The 22,093-nt window shown below is 46.8% G+C and overlaps 1 protein-coding gene across 3 annotated transcripts in view; it reads left to right on the forward strand.

The window, feature by feature from the left end:
- Positions 1–22,093, forward strand: part of SEZ6L (seizure related 6 homolog like) — a 171,963-nt gene that overhangs the window by 92,153 nt on the left and 57,717 nt on the right. For all 3 annotated transcript variants that reach the window (XM_081037614.1, XM_081037612.1, XM_081037613.1), the window contains exons 2-3: positions 18,644–19,396; positions 20,224–20,357. In XM_081037614.1, coding sequence (XP_080893740.1) covers positions 18,644–19,396; positions 20,224–20,357 — 887 coding nt within the window. The remainder of the gene's footprint in view (positions 1–18,643; positions 19,397–20,223; positions 20,358–22,093) is intronic.

Consider the following 22,093-nt stretch of genomic DNA (forward strand, 5'->3'; position numbering starts at 1 on the left):
TTCTCCACTATCAGTGGGCATGTGACTCACCGGGGGTACTTGGTAAAAGTGCAGATTCCTCGGTCCCACCCTGCAAAATTCTACTTCACTGGGTCTGGGATGAAGCCCAGGAATCCGCATTTGAAAACTCAGCCTAGAAGCTTCTGCGGCAAACGGTCTTTTGAAAAACACTGGTCTGGCGGAAGGCAATACCCAAGGTTTCTTTGCAGGGGTTCGGGACCTTCAAGGGATGGTTAAATCTTGAACGTGGGGAGATGTCACCAACACGGTCCCAGGGTCATCGTTGGAACCCTGGCCTCATCGTTTGGAGGTCTGAGCATACATGGCATTTTCTGTGTCCCTTTGGAAAACTGAGGCTAATCCCACTTTTCCATACTCTAGCCCCCACCAGGGACTTTATTTTTCATTTACCACTTAGGCAGCGTGACCGCCTCCCAAACATATTTGGATGCTAACATCACCCAGTCTCTGATCAAAAATTATGGCAAAACATTGTCTCGTCATGAGGCTAATAAAGCATGTTATCCTGCCTGTCGCAGAAGCTGCTTTACAGATGCTGTTGACTATCCACCACGGCCCTGCATTAATCTCCCTTCCGCTCAGCTACAAGGAATGGAGTCTACCTGGGAAGATCAATATTGCATTATCTCACCCCCAGTATCTATCTAGTTGTGGCCAATGAGTTGTCATTCTCGTGTTACAAACCTACTGCTCAAAGGGAGAGGACCAGGAAAAGAGGGAAGAGAAGCCATCCAAGAAGGAGAAGAATGCTCCCAGGAAGAACAGCACTGGGGATTGTGCCAGAGAGCCCAGAACACAAGAAGGAATTGAAGACAATTGCTCTGGAGTTGGACAGACCCAGGGACAGTGCTACGCTTACTGCCAGAAGATTTGGGATAACCATTTTATTTTTCTGAACCTCAGTTTTCTAATCTATACAATGGATAGGACTTGAGCCAGAAGGATTAAGTAAGATGATATGCATGGTAAAGTGTTGAGCCCAGTTCTTGGCATGGAGTAAGGGCTCAGTTATCATTGTTGAGATGTTGTTTTCATTGTGGTTGCTGTTGTCCGCTTCGTTACTCCCTGAGTAACACCGGACAAGTTGCTTTCCCTTCCTTGGGCTCATTTTCCCCTATCATAAAATAAGAATGCCTTTGCATCTCTGAAACAAACAAAAAAAGCAGGAGACTTAAGTTTTCATAGCAGAATTAGTAAAGGTTTTGGAAATGGGATATTGATGCATCTCTTTTTCATCCAAGAGGGTTCAAGATGGCACACGGGGTATGCACTGCCGCCAGCTGAACGCCTGGTTGCCTGAGGCTGGGTCTCATGAAAAGTGCTCCCTAGTGTCTCCCGGCCACTTGAAGCCCGATCTCATGGCTGGAATCCCTGCCCTCCCCACCCTCCACCCCTCACGCCTACCCTCCTGCCCCTCTACGGGGGTTGCCATCTTGAAGCCTCCTTATAGGTGAGCCTAGACCCCTGGATTTATTTCACGCTTAGTTAAAGAGGGAGCTGCAAGAAGCAATCCCCAATTCAAGGGGGTAACGAGGTGTTCACTAATGATCCAGGCACCAAAATGAAGATGAAATATGGCCTACCATCCCTTGGCAAGTGGAAATTTATAGTAGAATAATGTCTCGTGGGCCTCTTTGGATTTTCACCTGGTTCAGGGTGTCATCCAAACCATTCACGTGGTGCTTAGCATGTGCCTTCATTCCCAAGTCCTAAAAGGATAAAAACAACAGAACAGCAATACAAATAGTAGTAATTATTAGTAGTTACATAAACAACATTAGGTTTCTATCAGTCTGATAGTTACTGCATTGTAGGAAAGCAGCTGGATAGCTTTTTTTTTAATCAAAACCGGAAGATTTGTACTAAATTTGTGGCAGTATCTACTAAACATGCCATACTGGGCAACCACCATTCTGTCAGAAATATATCCAACAGTAATGAGTACACATGTGCACCAAAGTACATATAATACAATATTCACAGTTATACAATTCATAATAGCCCCAAACGGGAAGCAACTCAAATCCCCTCAGCAGGAGAATGGATAATTTGTGGTACAGTCATAATAGATGGAATACTATGCAGCAATAAAAAAGGAACAAACGCCTGCTACACTCAACAACATGGATAAATCTTACAAATATAACGAGTGAAAGAAACCAGATACAAAAAGAGCGTGTTACATAATTATCCAATGAATTCATAAGCAGCCAAGGCCAAATAGGGGAATGCCTTGAGGGCAGTGTGACCAGTGAATAGAGTGCTGGCAGTTTTTGCTTCCTGGTCTGGTTGCTAGATATACAGGTGTGTCCTGCTTAAGAAAGGTCACTGAGTGGATTTTTCTATGCGTATGTTACACTGCAATAAAAATTTGTGAAAAGCGTTAAAATGTATGTTTGGGACCAAGAGACTCTAACTATGGTCTGTTGACCATTTTATGTGACTTTGGGTGTTGGCCACACGAGATCTGAGTTGTCACCTAATGCTCTTATCACTCAGCCAGGCTCTATCTTATGCCAAGTGGAAAACTCAGACAATACAGGTCGAGGTAAAGGATGAACTTCAGGACACCCCTTGCTCCTGACCCCACAGTCTCAGATAGAGGTGATGCCTTGGAGAGACAAGCGTGACCTCTGGAATTAGCTCCCCACCTTCCTCTGAGAACAGAGACTGTTTCCACCATTTTTTATACCTCCTTTCTCATTGCTGAGCTCAGCGCCTGGCACCCAGTGGGTTTTCAGGGAGTATGTTGAATGATTGTATGAAAGTATGGATGAATAAATAAATCGCTATTGTGAAAATTAAATAAGATAATGTGCTTAGAATGCTTTCAACAGTACCTGAAAGAACATAGAGCTAGGCTTTAAGGGGCTCATATGTCCAACAGACGTGGGTTGAATCCCACTTCCACCATGCTCTCCCAGTGTGTTCTTGGGTGAGTGAATTTCCCTCTACGAGCCTCAGTTTTCCTATCTGCAAAATGGGAACACTAACAGTCCTTATATTGCAGAGTAGTTCTGAGGATTCAGTGAGATGGTGCATGTAAAACACTCAGCGCATCATAAGGTCCAAAAACTGGTAGCCGTTATAATCCTTATGTAAAACATAGGAGGAGTATGGTAAGTAAAGCTACACGGATTGTTCATGAGAAAGGGAGATTGTTGTCTTTTCTTCTTCGTCCCTCTGCATCGCTCTCTTTCTCTGTGTCACCAGCCCCACATGTGCTGAGCCAACCTTGGCAGAGTTGGCTGCTGAGTGAATAAAAGGACATCCTTCCCCCACCCAGGGAGATGGCTCGGTGCCAGGGTGTATGGGCCCAGCGCCCATGAAGTGGGCCAGGTGGGCAGGAGGACACTGAGGCTCTCTGTGTAGCCTGTGCGGGTCAGGGGGCTGACAATGGCCACTCTGAGGCCCGTCAGATCTGCCCCCTCCAGTGCTTCCCCCACGCCCCACACCCGCCACCTGCCCACGAGTCAGGCCTGGGAGTGAAGGGAAGCTCTGTGTACCACCTCCCCCGCCGGCCCACACACACCCGACACATTGTTCTTATTGGCTGCAAGAGCTCATTAGACTCTGAGCAGGACCTGGCTGGGCTCCAAGAGGAAGACGTCAAGGCCCAGGAGTCAGAGAATGGAGGAGGCGGGGGCTTGGCATTAGAGAGGGCCAGCCTGCTCCCCGGCATACACTGAGCTCATCTGCGTGGTGTGAACCTTGACTTGTGGAGGCTGGGGGTCCAGACGTGTGCTGTATATCCTGTATCCCTGAAACACACAGTGTGTGCTCAGTACATCAGCAGCCGATGGAATGGATTGGGAGGAGATGGGATGGGTTAAGATGAGTGGACTGAGATGGGATGAGAGACAGTGGGATGAAATGCAATTGGATGGGATAGAGTGGAATGGATGGGGTGAGATGGAATGAAATGGAAAAGGATGAAATGGAATGGACTAGGATGGATGGGATGGGATGAAACGGGAGAAAAGGGGCTGGGATGGGGTAGAATAGAAGGAATGGCTTCTCCTATGTCTGGCCCAAGTCCCCCTTCAAGTTGACCTGGAAGGTAGCAAGTGTGAATCTGGCACGGACAGAGTCGGCTGAGCAAGCAGGGGAGAAGTGGGGATATGCAGAAACTATTTCTTCCTCCAAACCCCAGAATGCTCCTCTATGGCCCCAAAAGATAAACCGTCTCTTAAAATCACCTATCTTTATGACATCAGATGTGGAGGGGATATGAGAGACCGTCCTGCCCAGTGCTTTACAAATGATGTTCTCATCCCAACCCCACCCGCTACTAGTTTTGTTGCTTTGGGCAAGTGACCAAACTTCTTTGAGTCTCGGTTTCCTCATCTGTAAAATAGGGGTAATAAATAATAGTACCTACCTCCCAGGCGTGTGGAGAGGAGTAAATGCAATGATCCATGTAAAAACATGTATTGCAGGATCTGTCAGGTAGTAGTAGGCTCTTATCACCACCATCACCATCATCATCATCAAGGGTGGCTCAGGTATGGGGAAAACTTAAGGGGCAGCTCTCAGACTCCTACCCCAACTCCTGATTCAATCAATGTCATCCCACTTTTGGCTGATTATGGGGGTTCAGAGGTTCCCCCAAATCACGCTCAGGTTTAATCATTTGCTACAAGGATTCACAGAGTTCTGGCTTGTTACCGTGAGAGGATACAGACTAAACTCAATAAAGGGAAGAGTCACATGAAAGAGGGTCCTGAGAAAACCAGGCATAAGTTCCCAGTGGTCCTCTCCCAGGGGAGTTGTGCAGACAGCACCTACTTTCAACATGCAATGCTATGCAACACCCACAGAGTATTGTCAACCAGGAAAGCTCACCTGAGCCTTGGTGTCCAGGGATTTTACTGGAGGTTGGTCCCATAGACATAGGTGACTACCCACGTGGCTGACCTTAGTTTCCAGCCCCTGTAGAGGTCAAACTGATCCCAAACCCAAGGCTCACACCATAAATCACATTGTTAGCATAGAGTATCTAGCAGGGCTCAATGCCCCCGCATAGACAAAGACACTTTTATCAGGCAGGATATTCCAAGGTCTTAGAGGTTCCCTTCCAGAAGCCGGGATCTTTCTCTGAAATGTGAAAGATATGGACAATCCAGACCTGCTGAGTTAATCCTTTACTGCACAATTATATATTGTCACTCCTATGAAGGCTTTATTTAAAGAAGTTATTCCATTATACAGACGATAAAATTGAACTCTAGAGATGAGAATGGACTTACCAAAGGCCACAGAGTAAGTTAATGAGGCATCCTGACTATCCTAATTCAGAGCTTTTTCCTTCCTACCCCAGGCCTCAGTTTGCCAATCTGTAAAATGGGGGGATGCCAGGCCAGTTCCCTCACCTGTGAGGTGCCTTTGGGTTCTGCCTTTGTAGAAGTTGCTCTTTCACTGTTTTCTGCAGCCTCAGGAGAAGCACCTGGTTCTCTGCCACCTGTAGGGTATGGTTAGGGTTCTCCTTTGTCTCTGGGGACCTCTTAGCTGGAGCAGACCCTGTGCTAATTTGTTTGTAGTAGGAAGCACTTGGCCTTTACTCTGGAAGCATCTAGGTCAGGGTTCAGGGGCCAGCTGGAGGAGAAATATGGAACAAATACAGTTGACCCTTGAACAATGCGGAGGTTAGGAGGGCCGACTCCCCACGTGGTCGAAAATCTGTGTATAACTGTTGACTCCCCCAAAAGTTAACTACTAACAGCCTACCGTCAATCAGAAACCTGACCAATAACATAGTCGATGAACACATATTTTGTATGTTTTATGTATTATATACTGTGATCTTACAATAAAGTAAGCGAGAGAAAAGACAATGTTATTTAAAAAATCATAAGGAAGAGAAAATACGTTTACAAAATTTATTGGGAGAGAAAATCCTCATATAAAGAGACCCATGCAGTTCAAACCCATGTTGTCTCAGGGTCAAGTGTATTGCCGTGGGTTTGGGGGTCAGACGGCCCTGGTTCAAATCCTGCCTTTGCCACCTACCAACATTTCCTCATTATAACAATGAAGATAACAACAGCTATTTCTCAGGGAAAGGAAAAACAGTATTTCAATGCCACAGGTAAAGCCCTGTGAATGTCTTATTTGTCCCCAGCAAATAAAGCCATTTTTGTCCCCGTTATATCTGAAGAGAGGCCTGCCCTCATCTCTCAAATGAAACAAATTAAGCCTTGCAGTTGCCAAACTGCTTTGGACATCTTAAAACTCCATCATACACAGAAGTCCCCTCCATCGCCCCAAGTTTTGTTTCTTCAAGGTTGATCAGGCAAACATCCCTGTCCTAACTTCATGAAACCAGAAACCAAGGCTTTGAGACATGGAATCGGCTCAAAGTCACATAGCAGTTTGGTGGCTAAACCAGTGCCGAGGCCAGGTCTCCTGATTTCCCGGGTCTTCTCCACCTCTGAGCATGTCCTGTGAGCATGCTGGGATGCTGTTAAGGTCTTTGTTTTTGTCTGTGAAGCTGAGCAAACAGGTGAAGAGAAACTGTAAACTTGCTATGTCTTTTAAACTCTCTTGCAAACCGTCTGGATACATCGCCAAGTATTAGATTTGTCTGGGTGAGTATAGAGGTAATTGAATCTCGATAGATTTCCCACCAAGGGTTTCCTCTCTGGGCTGTGTTGTGTGTCATCTCCCAGCCCTCCCTCAATGACTCACTGCTTTTCATGTATACAAATAAATCATGCTGTGTTCCTCTCCCGGTCACTACCCGCAGACATGAATGGAGCAGGGGTGGGGGCAGGGAGGGAGGTGAGGATGGAGGTGGGAAGGGAGAGGGGTGTTGCAATGCTAATCGGTTGGTACTGAAGTCAACCACAGTTAATCAGATTGTTAAAGACACAAAGGCAGGATCACACCCCTGTGCCCACAGCTGTCAGGGCTCATTCACGGGAAAGATGGATGCACTGCCCAGCTGATACTCTGATGAGAAGTAACTGGACATAAAAGAATGTTCAAGCCTTTCTGAACCCAACACGAATTACAAAGGAAGCCCACTGGTGGGGGAGAAGCCAGCTCACAGAGGGCAATTATCGGATAATTACTCTTGTAGCGGAAACACTGAAAGAGTCTTTTCTTGCCTGCGCAAGGCTGTCCTCTTAACATATGCTGCAAGTCCCCTGTGGCCCCCTGGGTGTCTGCAACAGTCTTAGGAGTGGTTGGGGTGTCAGCTCACGTGTGCAGTTTGGTGTGCTGTTTTGGGCCATGGGTACCTTGCACCAAAAGCCCATGGCATGTGGGTCAGTGCCAGAAAAATGAAGAGACCCAACAAATTCACCTCTTTGCGCTCCGGCTGCTAAAGCAAGCCGTGTGATTTACGGGGATGGGAGGTTTTTATACTCTGCTTGGACCATGATGAAATCATGTTTGCAATTAGAACAAGTCAGGGTGTATGTTCACCTGGGACATCTCTCGGTCATGAGATCTTAAACCCAAATATACTAATCTAGTGTCACGCTTACCAAGGATTCGCCTTTATGGTGGCTGATCGTGTAAACCACCTACTGGTCTACAATCCCTCACTGACAGAGGCGGACTTTCTCTAACCCACGAGTCTTGTTCTCTGTATCACCAGTGATGCGGGCATATTCGGGATTCATTAAACGGCTATCTATGAGGGGCTTCCTATGTGTCAGGCCCGTGGCATAGGCCTTAGGAGACAGTGATGGATGAAGCGGAAGTGACCGTCCTGCTAGGGAAACTTACCCCTAGAAGGGAAGACAAGAAAGGAACCAGTAAAGAACCACAGTGGGATTAATGCTGTGACGTATCTCTGTGGTGATGGTAGGAGTTCAGGGCAGGGGCGTCAATGCAGGGAGAGGTGAACAGCATTACGTGCAAAGTGATGGCGCTACATAGCAGAGGGGAAGAGAGAGACGTTGCTTGAACTCGGGAGAACTGAAATGAATTTGTTGTGATGTGGCAGGCAGTGAGAAACAGGATGAAAAGCTTTCTGGGACACATTGCCAGGAGCTTTCCAGGAAAAGGCAGAGTCTCAAGTGTACCAGGCCACGGGTGGGGGGTGGTGTAGAAAGATCCCTCTGGCGGCTGCAGATGGAATGGGCTGGAGTCGTGGAGCGAAATCCGGGAGAGAAGCAGGGTTTTCGTAACAACGGCGATGGGAATAATAGGATGTCTAAAAATGTCTTTTGTAAGGTGCAACTTGCTGTCTTTGCTTCTTTCATGGTGAGACTCATGCTCTTTGATGCGTTATAAAAATGAAAACCTGAACTCATCCAATATGCCACTCGACTGTGTCCAATGGAACTCTGGTATGTCCACTCCTCAGGGGCGTCTGGCCTGCCATGGACGTCTCTTACACTCTGTCTGAAACTATGCTGTGTCACCCAAAATAATCATCTTAGACGATTTCGTCACAGTGATGGATTCTAAGCCTGGTGCAGAGGATTGTTAAATGGTCTGGTTTGGGCTGATCCCCGTATTGAGGGAATTGTCCCGCTTCTCCTCCCACGGAGGGGGAACTGCCAGGGAGAAAGCAACGGGGCTTGGATTTCCTTTCCGGTCACCATCCACTGAGGGTCCAGTGCTGTCACAACGGAGTTGTCCAATCACACATGCTCAATCAATGATCCCAGGCTCCTCCCTCTTTCCTGCCACTCACCTCCCTGCCAAGTAACACAGGTGGAGGGAGCATGCGGGCTAGGAATCTGTTCATTTTCTTCCTGAGGAGACATTTGGGTGAAAAGAAAGGAAGTTAGAACAACTGGCCCCTGAGAAGGCTGAGGACCGGACCACAGCGGCTTTCCCCAGGGTGAGTCTTGGGCACTGGGTCTTGTGTTAGTCGTGTGTACCCCACCAGCCCTGTGCAGCCACGTTCAGAATCCTAGAATTCCTGGATTTGCAGGGAACTTCATCAGTTCCCAACTAAGGTGCTAAACACCGCAAAGCACCCTTACTTTCTTCTCCCACAATTCTCCCTGGATGTCTAGTGTGTGCTGGGCAGTGCAGGAAATTCCAAGATGAATGACGGGTCTCCTGTCCCAACTTCCTGGCCTTCTCTCCATCACGCTGTATCCTTCCTACTCTTCCCTCTCTTCTACCTTTCTTCCTTGATGGATCCAACAAATAGGTACTGCGTTTCTCCTATGTTAAAGACACGATTGTAGGCATAGGGGATCAAATAGTGAACAAAATACATCAAGTTTATATGCTTTTACTTTTCACTCAGCAGTACATTAACTTTGATTGATGAGAAGATCCAGGGCAGACCCCAACTCAGCATATGGGACGAAAGCATGGGGGTGGGGGGTCTTGTGGTTCCCAGACAGCTTCTGAATGTCCCAGTTATGCCACACGTGGGACACACATGGTCATGAGAGGTGCTGTCGCTTGGGTATGGACTATCTCATGGAGACAGAGAATGAACAAGGAAACGAATCACCAAGATTAATTCCAATTGCAATCGTGCTCAGAAGGAAATGAGAAAAAAGTGATGGGGGATCTTGGAAAAGGAGAGTAGAGACCTGAATGACCACAGGGAATCAGCCAAGCAAAGATATCAAAGAAGAGAGTTCCAAGCAGAGGGAACAACAGACGCAAGAACCCTGGGGTGCAGAATACACTTGGAAGATTTAAGGAGCAGGGGGGAAAAAGTGCGTGTGGTCATATTATTATTTCAGGGGAGAAATGGTAAGAGATAATGATGGAGAGGGAAGCCCAAGGCTAGAACCCAAAAGCTTTGTAGCCCATCGAAAGTTGCTTTGATCTCATTCTCCGAGTGATGGGAAGCCACTGGTAGACTTTAAGCAAAAAGAGCCTATGATCTGATTTACATCTTAAAAGTACTCCTCACCTGCCCCAGATGATTTTTCTCCAACTTTAAAAACAAAATATGATCCCTCGATCATTTCTAAGGACTAATCTTGTACAACTCTGATTAGCTATCGATTTTGTTCACTATTTTATCCTCCATCACCTTTGGTGGGAAATCTGCTGTAGCTGATGGTCTACCTATGTATGAAGATTCCCATCTGTCTTGCCAAAGGTAGAGGACCACCAGGCGCCATTTGCTAGAACTGCAAAGTCAATACTCCATCGAAGAGTGTGACGTACTACATAAAGTACAGGTTACTTATGCTTCACCTAACTGTAATAAACGAGACAACGAGACCCATTAGAAGTGTCTCCCAAGACTCTAGACTCTAATTAGTCAGCACAGGGGCTGGGACGGTCATCGCGCACCTCACCAGTCCTTACCTCTGATTTTAACCAACTAGAGAATAGACACAAGGAGCTGGATGAGATCAGCTTTTACTATGGGTGAAGCTGAGATGCCGACCACAGTTGGACGCCTATACTCTGTCCTCCCCAAATGACTTTGGTTTAGTGTATCCAGGCACAGCAGAGATGTATGGAGAGAGGGAGGGAGGGAAAGTGTGGGGGAGAGGAAAAGAGGGAGGGAGGGGGGAGGTAGGGAGAGAGAGAGAGAGGGAGAGAGAGAGAGAGGGAGGGATCGAGGCGGGGCAGAGAGAGAGAGAGCCACATTGCTGGCTATTCAGTTCCGTGGCTCTGCACTGGAAATAGGATGTGGACATCAGAGTTATCTGTATCTTTCCCTAATACCTCCAATCAGATGGTGCCTCCTTTCCCAGGAGGAGTGAGGGAGAAATGGAGGTGAAGCACTAGTGTGGCTTCCTAGGACTCCCTGCTAAAGCAAAGCCGAATTTCCTGCCCACTATGCAAATGTGAGAGCAGTTAGAAACGCTGAGAAAGGCTGGGGTTGGTTCTCTGCAGTCCTCTGAAATTGGGGTGACAAACCTTAGGGAATTCATTGTTATTATTATTAACCATTATTACTAATTATTATTGCTATAAAAATGGCATGCATGTGGCAAATTAATCACACAGTATAAAATAATGTGCAATAAAAGGTGACACCCTCTCCCACCTCAGGCTGAGCCATGCAACCTCTAGGACAAGCTCCCGAAGAATTACCTGGACATGTTCTCCAAAGACGTGTATTTATTGCAGTGTTACTTGGGAGGACGAGGTGGAGAATGGTAATGACATAAATATTAATTGATAGGAGCCTGGTTTAATCACATATGTGGTTATAGTTTAAGGTAGCCATTACTAAAGAATAGAGTGACCATTATATGCTGACGGGAAAAGATACTCATGATGGATTTTAAGTGAAAATTTTGCGTGGAATACTAATGTATGGCCTACTATGCAGTAATGAAAAATAAATCAGTTAAAACTATATTATCCACAAGGATGAATCGCACACAAAGTATTGAGCAAAAAAAGAAAAGGAAAGAAGAAAACAGGTTGCAGGAGGATTCCTATGGAGGACGACATTTATATACTTTTAAAACATGCCACACAATTGTTCAGAGACATTGACGTGTAATAAACAAGGGCACACAATAAATAATAATTATAGTAAAATACCACCAATGCACGTAATAAATGAGCATGCTGAAGGTCAAATTCAGGACAGTAATTACTCCCAGAGGATGGAGAAGTTGGTAGGGAAGAATACACAGAAGCTTCCACTGTGCTGCTTGCATGTTTTTTCTTTAGCTGAAGGCGTACACACGTGGGTACTGGTTACCTTGGACTTTAGCTCTTTTTGAATGACTGAAATATTTCCAAATGCATTCCTTAGTAAGTGACAGAACAATATGTGCAATGGAAGAACTCTGTAACTGTTCAGATAGACAGAAAGTGACACCAGTGATTGTGTGGGCTGACAGGCTGCTATGTGAGTGCCATGCTTTACAATTGAGAGTCCATTTACTTTCTAACAACCCTAAGTAGTAAGGCTGGTACAACCCCACCTTACAGATGAGAACACTGAGACTCGTAGAAGGGAAGTGACTGTCCAGAGTCTCATGGGCAGGTAGCAACAGGCTGAGCTTGGAATACAAGCAATTCTGACTCCAACCCCACACTCCTCTGTGCTATCACACCTTTTCCGGTAAAAATACTTATTATTTTTATAACAATATATTTTATTCGGAGATTAAACAAGATCCCACTAATACCGATTCCCTTTAGAAGGCAGAGTTGGTGGACAGGCTGGGGGCAGGGCGGTGCTTGTACTTTTGATTTCATATCTTTCAGGTATTCTTGCTTTTTTTTTCCCCTTCAAATAAACTATTTTATGGGGAAGCTATCTGAGGGTGTCGGAAAGAGGAAAGAGCACAATGTCAGACACCGTGTCAGAACGCGTCTAATTCTACCCCAGTTGATTCTATGATCGTAGACAAGTCACTTCCTCCCCCTTAGCCTTGAATTCTTTTTTCATCTATAACATCGATAAACAAAATGCCAATCTCACAGAACTGTGTGGAGGTTGAAATGCTATCACAGCTGGAGATACACTTTGTGGACTATAAGCTGCCATCTGAATATGGGTATTGTTAGCTTGGGCATACAAGTAAAGGTTTGCAACTGAGACAGTAGATGAAATCACACTGTCCCCCAGGCCCACTCCCCACCTCTGTCCTTTGTCCCAGAAAGTCTTCTCCCAATCCATATGCGAGGGGCACCATTAATCTACCTGAGGGTCCTCATGCCCACAGGACTGAGTAAGCCAGGTACCCCGGGTCCTCTCTGGCTGGAAGGAATGGGTTGAGATCATCATTTCCAACTATTCACTAGACAAGATGGACCTCTGGATGCCGGCACCTGTTGTCTGTCCCAGTGGCTGGCAGACAATAGGTGCTCACTGAATGAATGAATGAATGAATGAATGAATGAATGAATGAATGAATATGAATGAATGAATGAATGAATATGAATGAATGAATCGATGATCAAATGTGAGCAGAAGAAAACTCAGCCCTCACTCAATCCAACTTCCTCATCTATAAAATAGGGATTATGCTAAAACCTTCTCCGATCCTAAAGTTCACAGAGGTGAGCGAAACAAAGTTGATCAGCTCTGGGAATGGGAGGGAAGGTCTAGTCCTGAGGGCAGGGCCAGGTTTGCCTGTTTTGTTCGCAGTGGTTAACCGAGGGCTCATGGATCAGAGGCAATTTGTCCCACCAGGGGACATTTGACAATGTCTGGAATCATTTTTGATGGTCACAACCAGGAGTAGGAGGGAAGTTGCTACTGGGTGGAGGCCAGAGGTGCTACTCAGCATCTTCCAATGCATGGGACAGCCCCTAGGACAGCCCCTAGCCTCCCCAGTAAAGAACTATTCAGCCCAGATGGAGAAGGCATAGACTTAACTGACATTCTTCAGGGTGGTTCCGATGTCCCTGGTTTGGTTTCTGGTTTTGTTGGGTGTGCTTTGCTGTGTTGTTGTTGTTGTTGTTGTTTTTTCCTCCAAACCTCAAATAGCCTTGTTTTGTTACTAAAGCCAAATGTGATCCTGGGCGTCCCATTTTCCCCCTCTGGACCCCAGTTCCCTTCTCTGTGTAGTTTGTAACCGTGAACTCTAGGAGCCTTTGGATCTGTAAGATGTGATATTTAATTTGGGGGTTGTCCCTGTTGGGGCCAAGCAAACCAACAGGGATAGACTGGGGAAGCCCTTCTTGTGGAGGGTGAAGGTACGAAAAACCACCACTAAATCAGATGAGAGTAATGATGGTTGGAATAGTAACTTACATTTTTATAGGGCCCTTTACCAAAAATATATCAAAAGATGCACCTGGCAGCCTGCCCCCTAAAAGTCCTCACTGTGAAAAATCCAAGGAGAGAAGAATTATCATCCTCACCAGGAAACTGAATTCCAAAGGGTCTCAATGATCCAGGTAGCGAATGAAACACATCTGTAATGACAAATGTGTCCATCGGCCTTCCCTTGGCCTCTCCATTACCAGTGCCAAAATCAGCCTTCAAGCCCTGCTCTTTTCATAAATTTTTTGTTTGTTTGTTTATTTTTTATTTTTTTAATTAAAGTTTATTGGGATGACAATTGTTAGTGAAGTTACATAGATTTCAGGTGTGGGCTCTAGAAGAGGGTAAACGGGGTCTGATATTTTTTTTTTATTTAAGAAAATATTCAATATTTATTATACACATTTTGGGAAAATACCCAAAAATGAGGAGGAAGAAAACACATCACCCAACAGCCCCATCACCCAGCAGCAGCCAGGACCAGTCCTTTTGGTGTCATTCCTTCCTGTCAAAAGACAACTCTGCATTGAAATTTGCACTTAGAAGGCAAAAGTAATGAGGACCGCATAGGAAGCTAGGCAAGATCACAGGTTCCTGGATGGACTTTTCTGATAACCATGATAATAAGAGTCCCTGGACGTGTCTGGCAGGGAAGGCGAATAATTTGTATTTTAACAGAGAACACGATGGGGGATGGGGCGTATCATTGGGAGGTTTGAAAAAACCTGATAGGTAGCTCACCCAGCAGAGACACAAATGAAATGATCAGTTAGAAAGAGAGGCTTGCAATTTGTTTTAGTTCGTTGTTTCTAGTCATTGCCACACACACTGTAGAATTTTTACCTTTTGCTCTTTTCACGGAACATCATAGCAGAACCATGCCCCAGCTTTCGTTTCCTCCACTTCACATTCCATCAGTTTGCGCCCATGATGGTGTGTTTCCACTCAGAATCCATGCCAGTCCTAGCTTTTCCACTGCCGCCGGGCCGTCAAGATAGAAACCTTCAACTTCAGAGCTTCAGAACTGGTGCTTTTTTTTTTTTTTTTTTTTTTTGCTTGAATGTTGAATGGGATGTTTCCCAATCTAATCTCCCATCTCCGCATCCAAGTTAGAAAAAAAGAGAGACTTGGCAGGCAAAACAAATGTTCAGTCACCTTCAATGTGGATCCGTTCTGTCACGAGAGAGGAGAGAAGCGTCGGTATGTATTTCACTAAAGCTCCATCTCTTCTGTTTGCGATCCCTGTTTGGTTATCATGGTGTGTCTGTCTTCCTAAGTCCTCGAGTGCAGGGACTATATCCTAGAGTGCTGACTCTCTTGCTGAGTGTCAACCAGCAGAGAGTCTGAATCCAACACTTTCACTCATTACTTGATTGACAGCATTTGAAGGGGACACTGAACACACGTGATAAAGGAAGAATCAGCCAAATGTGACGGCGATGATTGAAAACGCTAAGGGCTCTGAAAAAGAGCAGTTAATTTAACACAGTGTTCGTTGGGGCCCCAGGAAAACCAGCCTATTCGAGCAAGTTATTATGTCACTGGATCTCTGAGATCCTGGAATCCAATTTTGACTAATTCCCGGTGGGACTAGGTTTTGCGTGGTGCTCCCCTGGCCAGCATCACCATGGAGAACAAGGGCTTCAGGCTCTGCAGGCTGCATGCACTACAGACCACAGGTACACACACCCATCTGTCTTCAACATGGCCTTCAGTTTGCAGCCAACCAGCAGGACTCCAGGGTGGGTGAGCTCTGAGTAGGGAGGTGAATTTACCTGGTGGATATGCAACTCCCCCTGGAAGTTTTTGGAGGGAAAGGGCTGACTCAGTCCAGCTGCATCTACTTCCTAAAATGCTTTCTAGTTGCTGTGGTTAGTTAGCACAGGTTTTACCCTAGGGAGCCCGGAGGAGGGAGCAGTGACTGTGGGAGGAAGCTGATGACGGAATCTTCTTTTGCTTTTCCTTCTGCTCTTGTTGGCTGTATTGGGTCTCAAAGGGCTAGAAAGGACAGGGGAGTTCCCAGGCCTTGGAAAGAGCCACTACCTGCTGCACAAACTGGCCACCTACAACTCCAGGCACTTAGAAGGCAAAACTAATGAGGACCGCATAGGAAGTTAGGCGAGATCACAGGTTCCGGGATGGACTTTTCTGATAACCATGATAATAAGAGTCCCTGGACGGGTCTGGCAGGGGAGGCGAATAATTTGTATTTTAACAGAGAACACGGTGGGGGATGGAGCATATCATTGGGAGATTTGAAGAAACATGAGAGGTAGCTCACCCAGCAGAGACACAAATGGAATGATCAGTTAGAAAGAGAGGGGCTGGTAAGCCGAGGAGAAGGATGCCAGTGATAAAAATACCCCATCATTCCTAAGAGAGCTAGTAGCATGGGCTTTGAAATCAGGAAAATGGAGATTGGAAATCTAGCTTTGCTCTGTGACCTTGGAACATTTACTTAATGTCCCAAAGCCTCAGTTTAGTCATCCCTAAAATTGGAATAATAATTTCTACCGATAAAGTTGAGAAAGAATTACATGTGATAACAACTGAGGAATGAAGAATTAAATGAGGGGACAAAACCTTTAGCACAGGCCTGGCACATATTCAACATTCGATAAAACAATCAAAAATAAAATGTAAATATCACTATTATTATGGCCAAGCCACCCGGACAGGATTTAGGTCATTTGTCACCCTTTTATCACCTTCTCTGACACAATTTATTTGCCCAATCTCTCTCTCTCTCCCCCCTCACCCTCCCCGTCTTCCTCTTCCTCTCTCACTTCCCCTACTTGTGATCAAGTGAAGGGACTAGTTGAAACTGCTGTAGCCACAGGACCCAACAAAAGCCACAAGCCAATTTCAGGATGGAGGCTGTCACTTGACTCTTTTAAACAAGATTTTTAAAGGCTCTAAGACTAATTGCCAATTACCGGCTCAGTCCAGAAATTGACAATGTCAGAGCTGGAAAGGCTGTCAGATCTTATCGAACCTAGTTGCCCATTTGACAGAGAAGATGGAGAGAAGAGGAAACCTGCACAAAGTTATGCTAGGGAGTAATGGCCAGGATAGGACCACTACCTGGGTTCCCCAACCCCTGGCTGTATCCAAGCTCTTTGCATCGAACCACAGTTGGGTCTCAGGAGTTTGGTTTCCTGACCCCTTATACTCTACTCTTGTTGTCCCATCACCTTCTTCTCACTCTAATCTACAAAGACTCTACATCTATCATTTGATAAAAGTGACTGTGAGCCTAAAAGCCACAGCTTTTGGACAGACCCACATCTGACCTAATCCTATGAGGTCGACATACTATCTCTATTGCACAAAAAAGTTTAAATGGATTTGTCCAGACTGACGCAGGATTTGAACCCAGGTTCAACTCTGAAGCCTCAAGACTTGCCACCTTGGACCAGGAAACCTCCCTGAATGACCTTGATCTGCCCTCATGTTATCCATACATCCTCTCCTCTCTGACGTCCACTCCTGCCCAGCATTGCTGTCAGCCTGGAATGCACACTGGCTGGTAATCAATGTTACACAACAGGAACATTTGTTGATGCCAAGTGCAAACTGTTGCAGTCAGTATAGATTAACCCAGTGCCGCCAACTCCATGAAAATAAATGAGCTTTTCCGACGGCTGCGGAAATAAATGGAAATGACAGCGCTGAAGGGCCAGCGAGTGTGGCTGAGGGAGTGTTTTCTACAGAAAATTGACAAGGACAGCAATCAATCCCAGCACCTTTGTCCCCAGGATGTGATTCCTCTCTGTTTCGGGATCATCATCAGAGATGTTTTGACTGCTTCCTGCTGAAGGTCGTGGTTATAGTACAAACCATGACAGTGGCATGCACTAGACACTCACCCATGTGACTGCGTATGTATGCATGCTTTACATACATTAGCCATGACAACCCCAGGAAATAGGGAATCAAAGCCCCATTTTACAGCTGACGAAACGGACGCTCATTTGCCAGCTTGCAATTGGCAGCACTGGGTCTCAAATAAGTTCATGAAGTTGATTTCAGGCATGATTCTGCCAAAGAGCTGCTGGGGCAAGCCCTTATTTAAAATCACTTGATGGTTTTACTTTCAAGACAAAAATAAGCCATAAGGAGTTAGCGGGGTAGATAAGACCAACAGGGCCTGGCCCCGACCTCCCTACCTCACCAGCTTTCTTTGGAATCACCTTTCACCTCTGCTCCCTGACCCCTTGCATTCCTCTTTTGCACTGACCTCAGCCAGGCCTCCACGATCTTCCCACATCCCTCTGTTCTGAATCTGCCTCATGATTCTGAATCCTCAAATCTTTCTGTGTCTCTCATAAAATCACTTTTATATAATTTAACCAAAAAGCATGCTTTCTCGATCCCAGGACAGTATAGCCCTAAGCCAGGGCACAGAGCTTGCAGAAGAGAGTGTGGGTTGGTTACAGCCCCACTCATCCTCTTAGGGGCATGTCCTTGTGCAGTGAACAACCTGCCCACTGTACATAGTGGTGCCGCCCTGCAGACTGGGTTAGGGGTCCTGTCCTCTCCGTTCTGTTTGCACCCAAAAAAGCTTCTTTCTTTCTAAACATTTATCACATCAAATATTATTATTTCTACTTTCCTATTCCCTCTTCCAGTACATACACAACTAAATTGAGCCTCTTGGGCCTTTGGTTTCTGTAGACCTAATACTTAGTTCAGGCCTGGCGTCACCAACCCTAAAACTCCGTGGTCAGCAAATGGGGGTGTGAGGGAAGGAGAAGGAGAGAAGAAAGTAGGGAAGGAAGAAGGGAGAGAAAGAAGGGAAAACGGGAGAATGGAAGGGAGAGAGGGAGGGAAGGAGGAAAGAAGGCAGAGCCCCTTTATCTGTTGATTGGGTTATGCCAGTGTTCTGACAAGCCTTGGGTGCCCCCTTAGGAGGGTCACCCTCAGAGTCTGACAGAAAATGGAGGACCTAAATCCCCAAGCCTCAAGTGAAGTGGTATCTTTTCTCTTCTTCCCCAGAGGCAGCCCCAGAGGGAGATGCCAGCCCTTCGGGTACTTATCTTCTGCCCTCAGCAGCACTGAGGGGCACCATTCTGGGCAAAGAAAGCCTGGAAGAGAGAATGACAACTGCCCCACTGATTCCAGCGCAGTCGGGGGAAGAGCTCCACGAGCCGGAGCTGGAAGGGACAGGCCCCTCCGTGCATCCAGAACCCTCAGCCCTGTCCACGCTGCTTCCGGAAGAGGCCAGCACCAAGCTTGCCTTCCTCCCCAGGAAGAAGCTGCCTTTGCTCAAGCAGGTGAACTCGGCCCGGAAACAACTGAGGCCGAAGGCCACCTCCACAGCAGCCCTCCCGAGGTCCCAGCCTGCATCCCCACGCCTGGGTGTTCCCCCCTCCGCCACAGAGAAGCCCGGCCCACCGGGGGACCCCGACACTGTGGCCTCTGCAGGTGAGGAGATGCCCCGGCTGCCGTCGGAGGAGCCCCTGTGGCTGGGCCAGAAGGAAGGTGCGGTCCCCACAACGCCTGCACCCCTGCAGATCTCTCCTTTCACCTCACAACCCTACGTGGCCCACACGCTCCCCCAGAGACCAGACCCCGGGGCGCCCGTCATGCCTGATGAGGCCCATGAGACTCCTGCTGAGGACGCCAGTCCAATGACCTTGATGGACAAAGGGGATAATGAGCTGACCGGGTCAGCCTCAGAGGAGAGCCAGGAGACCACAACGTCCACCATTATTACCACGACGGTCATCACGACGGAACAGGCCCCAGGTATGCAGCCCCCGCCTCCTCAGGCCTCCTGCAGCAGCAGTGAGGCACCCACAGTGAGCAGGGCACAGGGGACGGTGGGGGGACCAGGGAGGGCCAGGCCCCACCATCAGTTACCATCTACGGAGCATGATTCTGTGACTCAGCATCAATGTCCCCATTTTAAAGATGAGACCTCTGAAACCCTGAGACATCAAGCAGCATGCCCAAGGCCACACAGCTAAAGAGCTGCATTCAAAACCTTTCCATCTCGGAACAGAATCCTTTAGCCTACCTAGGAGGCCGTAGCCCTTTCAGTGTGTTTTTCCTTTTACCCTTACGTGTACTTCTCTAGACTTGATCAAATGTACTTCCGTGTTCCAGTCTTTCTTCTTCTATCTTCTTTTCCATTGTCCAACAGAGAAGAGAGACCCCAACGGTCTTCACAAGTGGATTTTGGACAAATGCCATGTGGTCACTCATTAAAGTGTGGGAGCTCTAGGTTCGAACTCTGATCGCTGTGTGAGCTTGGCCCAGATCCTGCCCCTCTCTGACCTTTGGTTTACTTATCTCTAAAATGGGCTCAAAAGATCAGTCCCTGTAAAGATGAAGGGAGTCACCCCTATCCACTGGTCAGAATGGTGCCTAGCAGCATGTAGTAAGTGATTCCCTGTCAGCTATTGCTGTTTTGATTATCATGTGATTCTGGAGCTGAAGGAGAATCAACCGCAATGGGAAGGGTGGGGACAGGAGAACACAGGTTCCCCAGAGGCCCTGTTCCATCCCATAGCCCATCTGCGACATTACCTCTGAGCTGTTCTTGGTGCCCTAATGAAAGTGCATTCCTCCAGCTCTCTGCAGCGTGAGCCTCTCCGACCCCGAAGGGTACATTGACTCCAGTGACTACCCACCCCTGCTCCTCAACAACTTCCTGGAGTGTACATACAACGTGACAGTCTACACCGGCTATGGGGTGGAGCTCCAGGTAACCACAGAAAGGTGCCCGGAAGTGGCTGCCTCTTCCAGGAGGAAGGACCCCTGGAAGGACTGTCTGAGTCAAGCTCACTGTTATCATCCTAATTATTAGGTTGGTGCACAAAGTAATTGCGGTTTTTGTAATTATTTTTAACCTTTTATATGACAATTACTTTTGCACCAACCCAATAGTTTGGTTCTCTCTTTGCCCTAACCAGGGAAATTTGAGCTGGGCTTTGATGAATGCATAGGAGTTTCCAACTCAGTGCTGGACTTTGATGAATGAATAGGAGTTCCCAACTCAGTGCACAGCTGAAATAGCTTGGCACTCATGGAGGGAAGGGGGCGTGTTAATAAATTGTGAGGCCTTATACCCACGAGGGAAGTCCTTTGATACTCTGCTTATCAAACACACACTCACACACATGCACACACTCAGGGAAGCCCCACCTGGCTCGTTTGATTCATACATTTTTGCCTGTAAACTAAGAATGGAAAAGCAGGGTATTGTACTATTCACATATCTGGGTTTGAAGTCCCAGCATTATCAGTTAAAGCTGTGTGACTTTGGGAAAGGGACTTTGCCTCTCTGAGCCTCAGTTTCCCCCTCAGTAAAAAAGAGATGATAATGTTACTACTTTATAGAGTTTGGGAAAGGAATAAATATGACATTTCACAGAGAGCATTCAGCCAGAGCCTAACAGAGAGAAAGAAAACGCTCAGTGCATATGACCAGTTATGCTCACCCTAGTTCCAGGCCTTCCCCAAATGACCACCCATCGTTAGAAGTCCTTTTTAAAATGGACTGAGGAGACATGCCTGGCGGTGGTGAACTGTCCACTACAGTGTTCCACAGAGGAGAGGAGCAGGATGACCCTGGAAAAGGAAGCCAGTACCGCATGGTGGCAGACCCTTCCAGGCCAAGGTTAGAGGTCTGGATGTGAGCCTTTATCTAATGGGCAGTAAAGAGTCATCAGAAGTTTCTGAGCAGACTCGGTTGCATGGCCTGAACTTCACTCTAGGAAGGTTTCTCTGACTTGTACAGAAAAGAGAAAACATCAGCTGCAGAACCTGTGGTCTTTGCAGCCTCCAGAGCTTAGCACGGTATACGTGGCACATAGTAGGTACTTAACAAATATTCATGCAATTAAAATAAGCTGGAGAAAGGTTGCAGTCCTTCTGATGCAGGCACTTAGTGAACACTCTCCTCCATATCATGAAGAGAGTAACTCTCTGTCTAATACTGTTGGCAGCCCTTTCTCAGGCACAGTAGAATTCCTTCATCAAGCACCTACTATGTACCAGTCAAGCTGTTGACACTGAGGGATACGGTGATGGGCAAACCTGATGCAATGTCTGCCTTAAAGCAGTTCACGAGTTTGTAACTGAGACAGGCATGCATAAAAGACATCGGGATGCCATTTGAAAATGTCTTTATGTTTATAGGGGATGTTGTAGAATTATAGTAGAGGGATGGGCAAGCTCCTTGGCGGTCAGGGAAGGTCTCACATAGGAGGGCAATTGTGGTGGGGCTTTGTTGAGTGAATAGGAGTTCATTAAAGAGAAAAGAGAGTGAGGTATATGGTCTAAAAGAGGAATGGCTTATAGGTGAGGCCTGCCCTGCTTAGACAAGGGGTAGAAGGTCAGGGTTTCCAGGTTCTATGGGGAGAGGCATAAATATCCAAATGGGGCACTGGGAAAGGACTAAAGTCCCCACCCCACCCCCACTCCATTTGTTCAATGTAC

This window comes from Rhinolophus hipposideros (genome assembly GCF_964194185.1).
Source record: "Rhinolophus hipposideros genome assembly, chromosome: 24".
Taxonomy (NCBI): Eukaryota; Metazoa; Chordata; class Mammalia; order Chiroptera; family Rhinolophidae; genus Rhinolophus; species Rhinolophus hipposideros.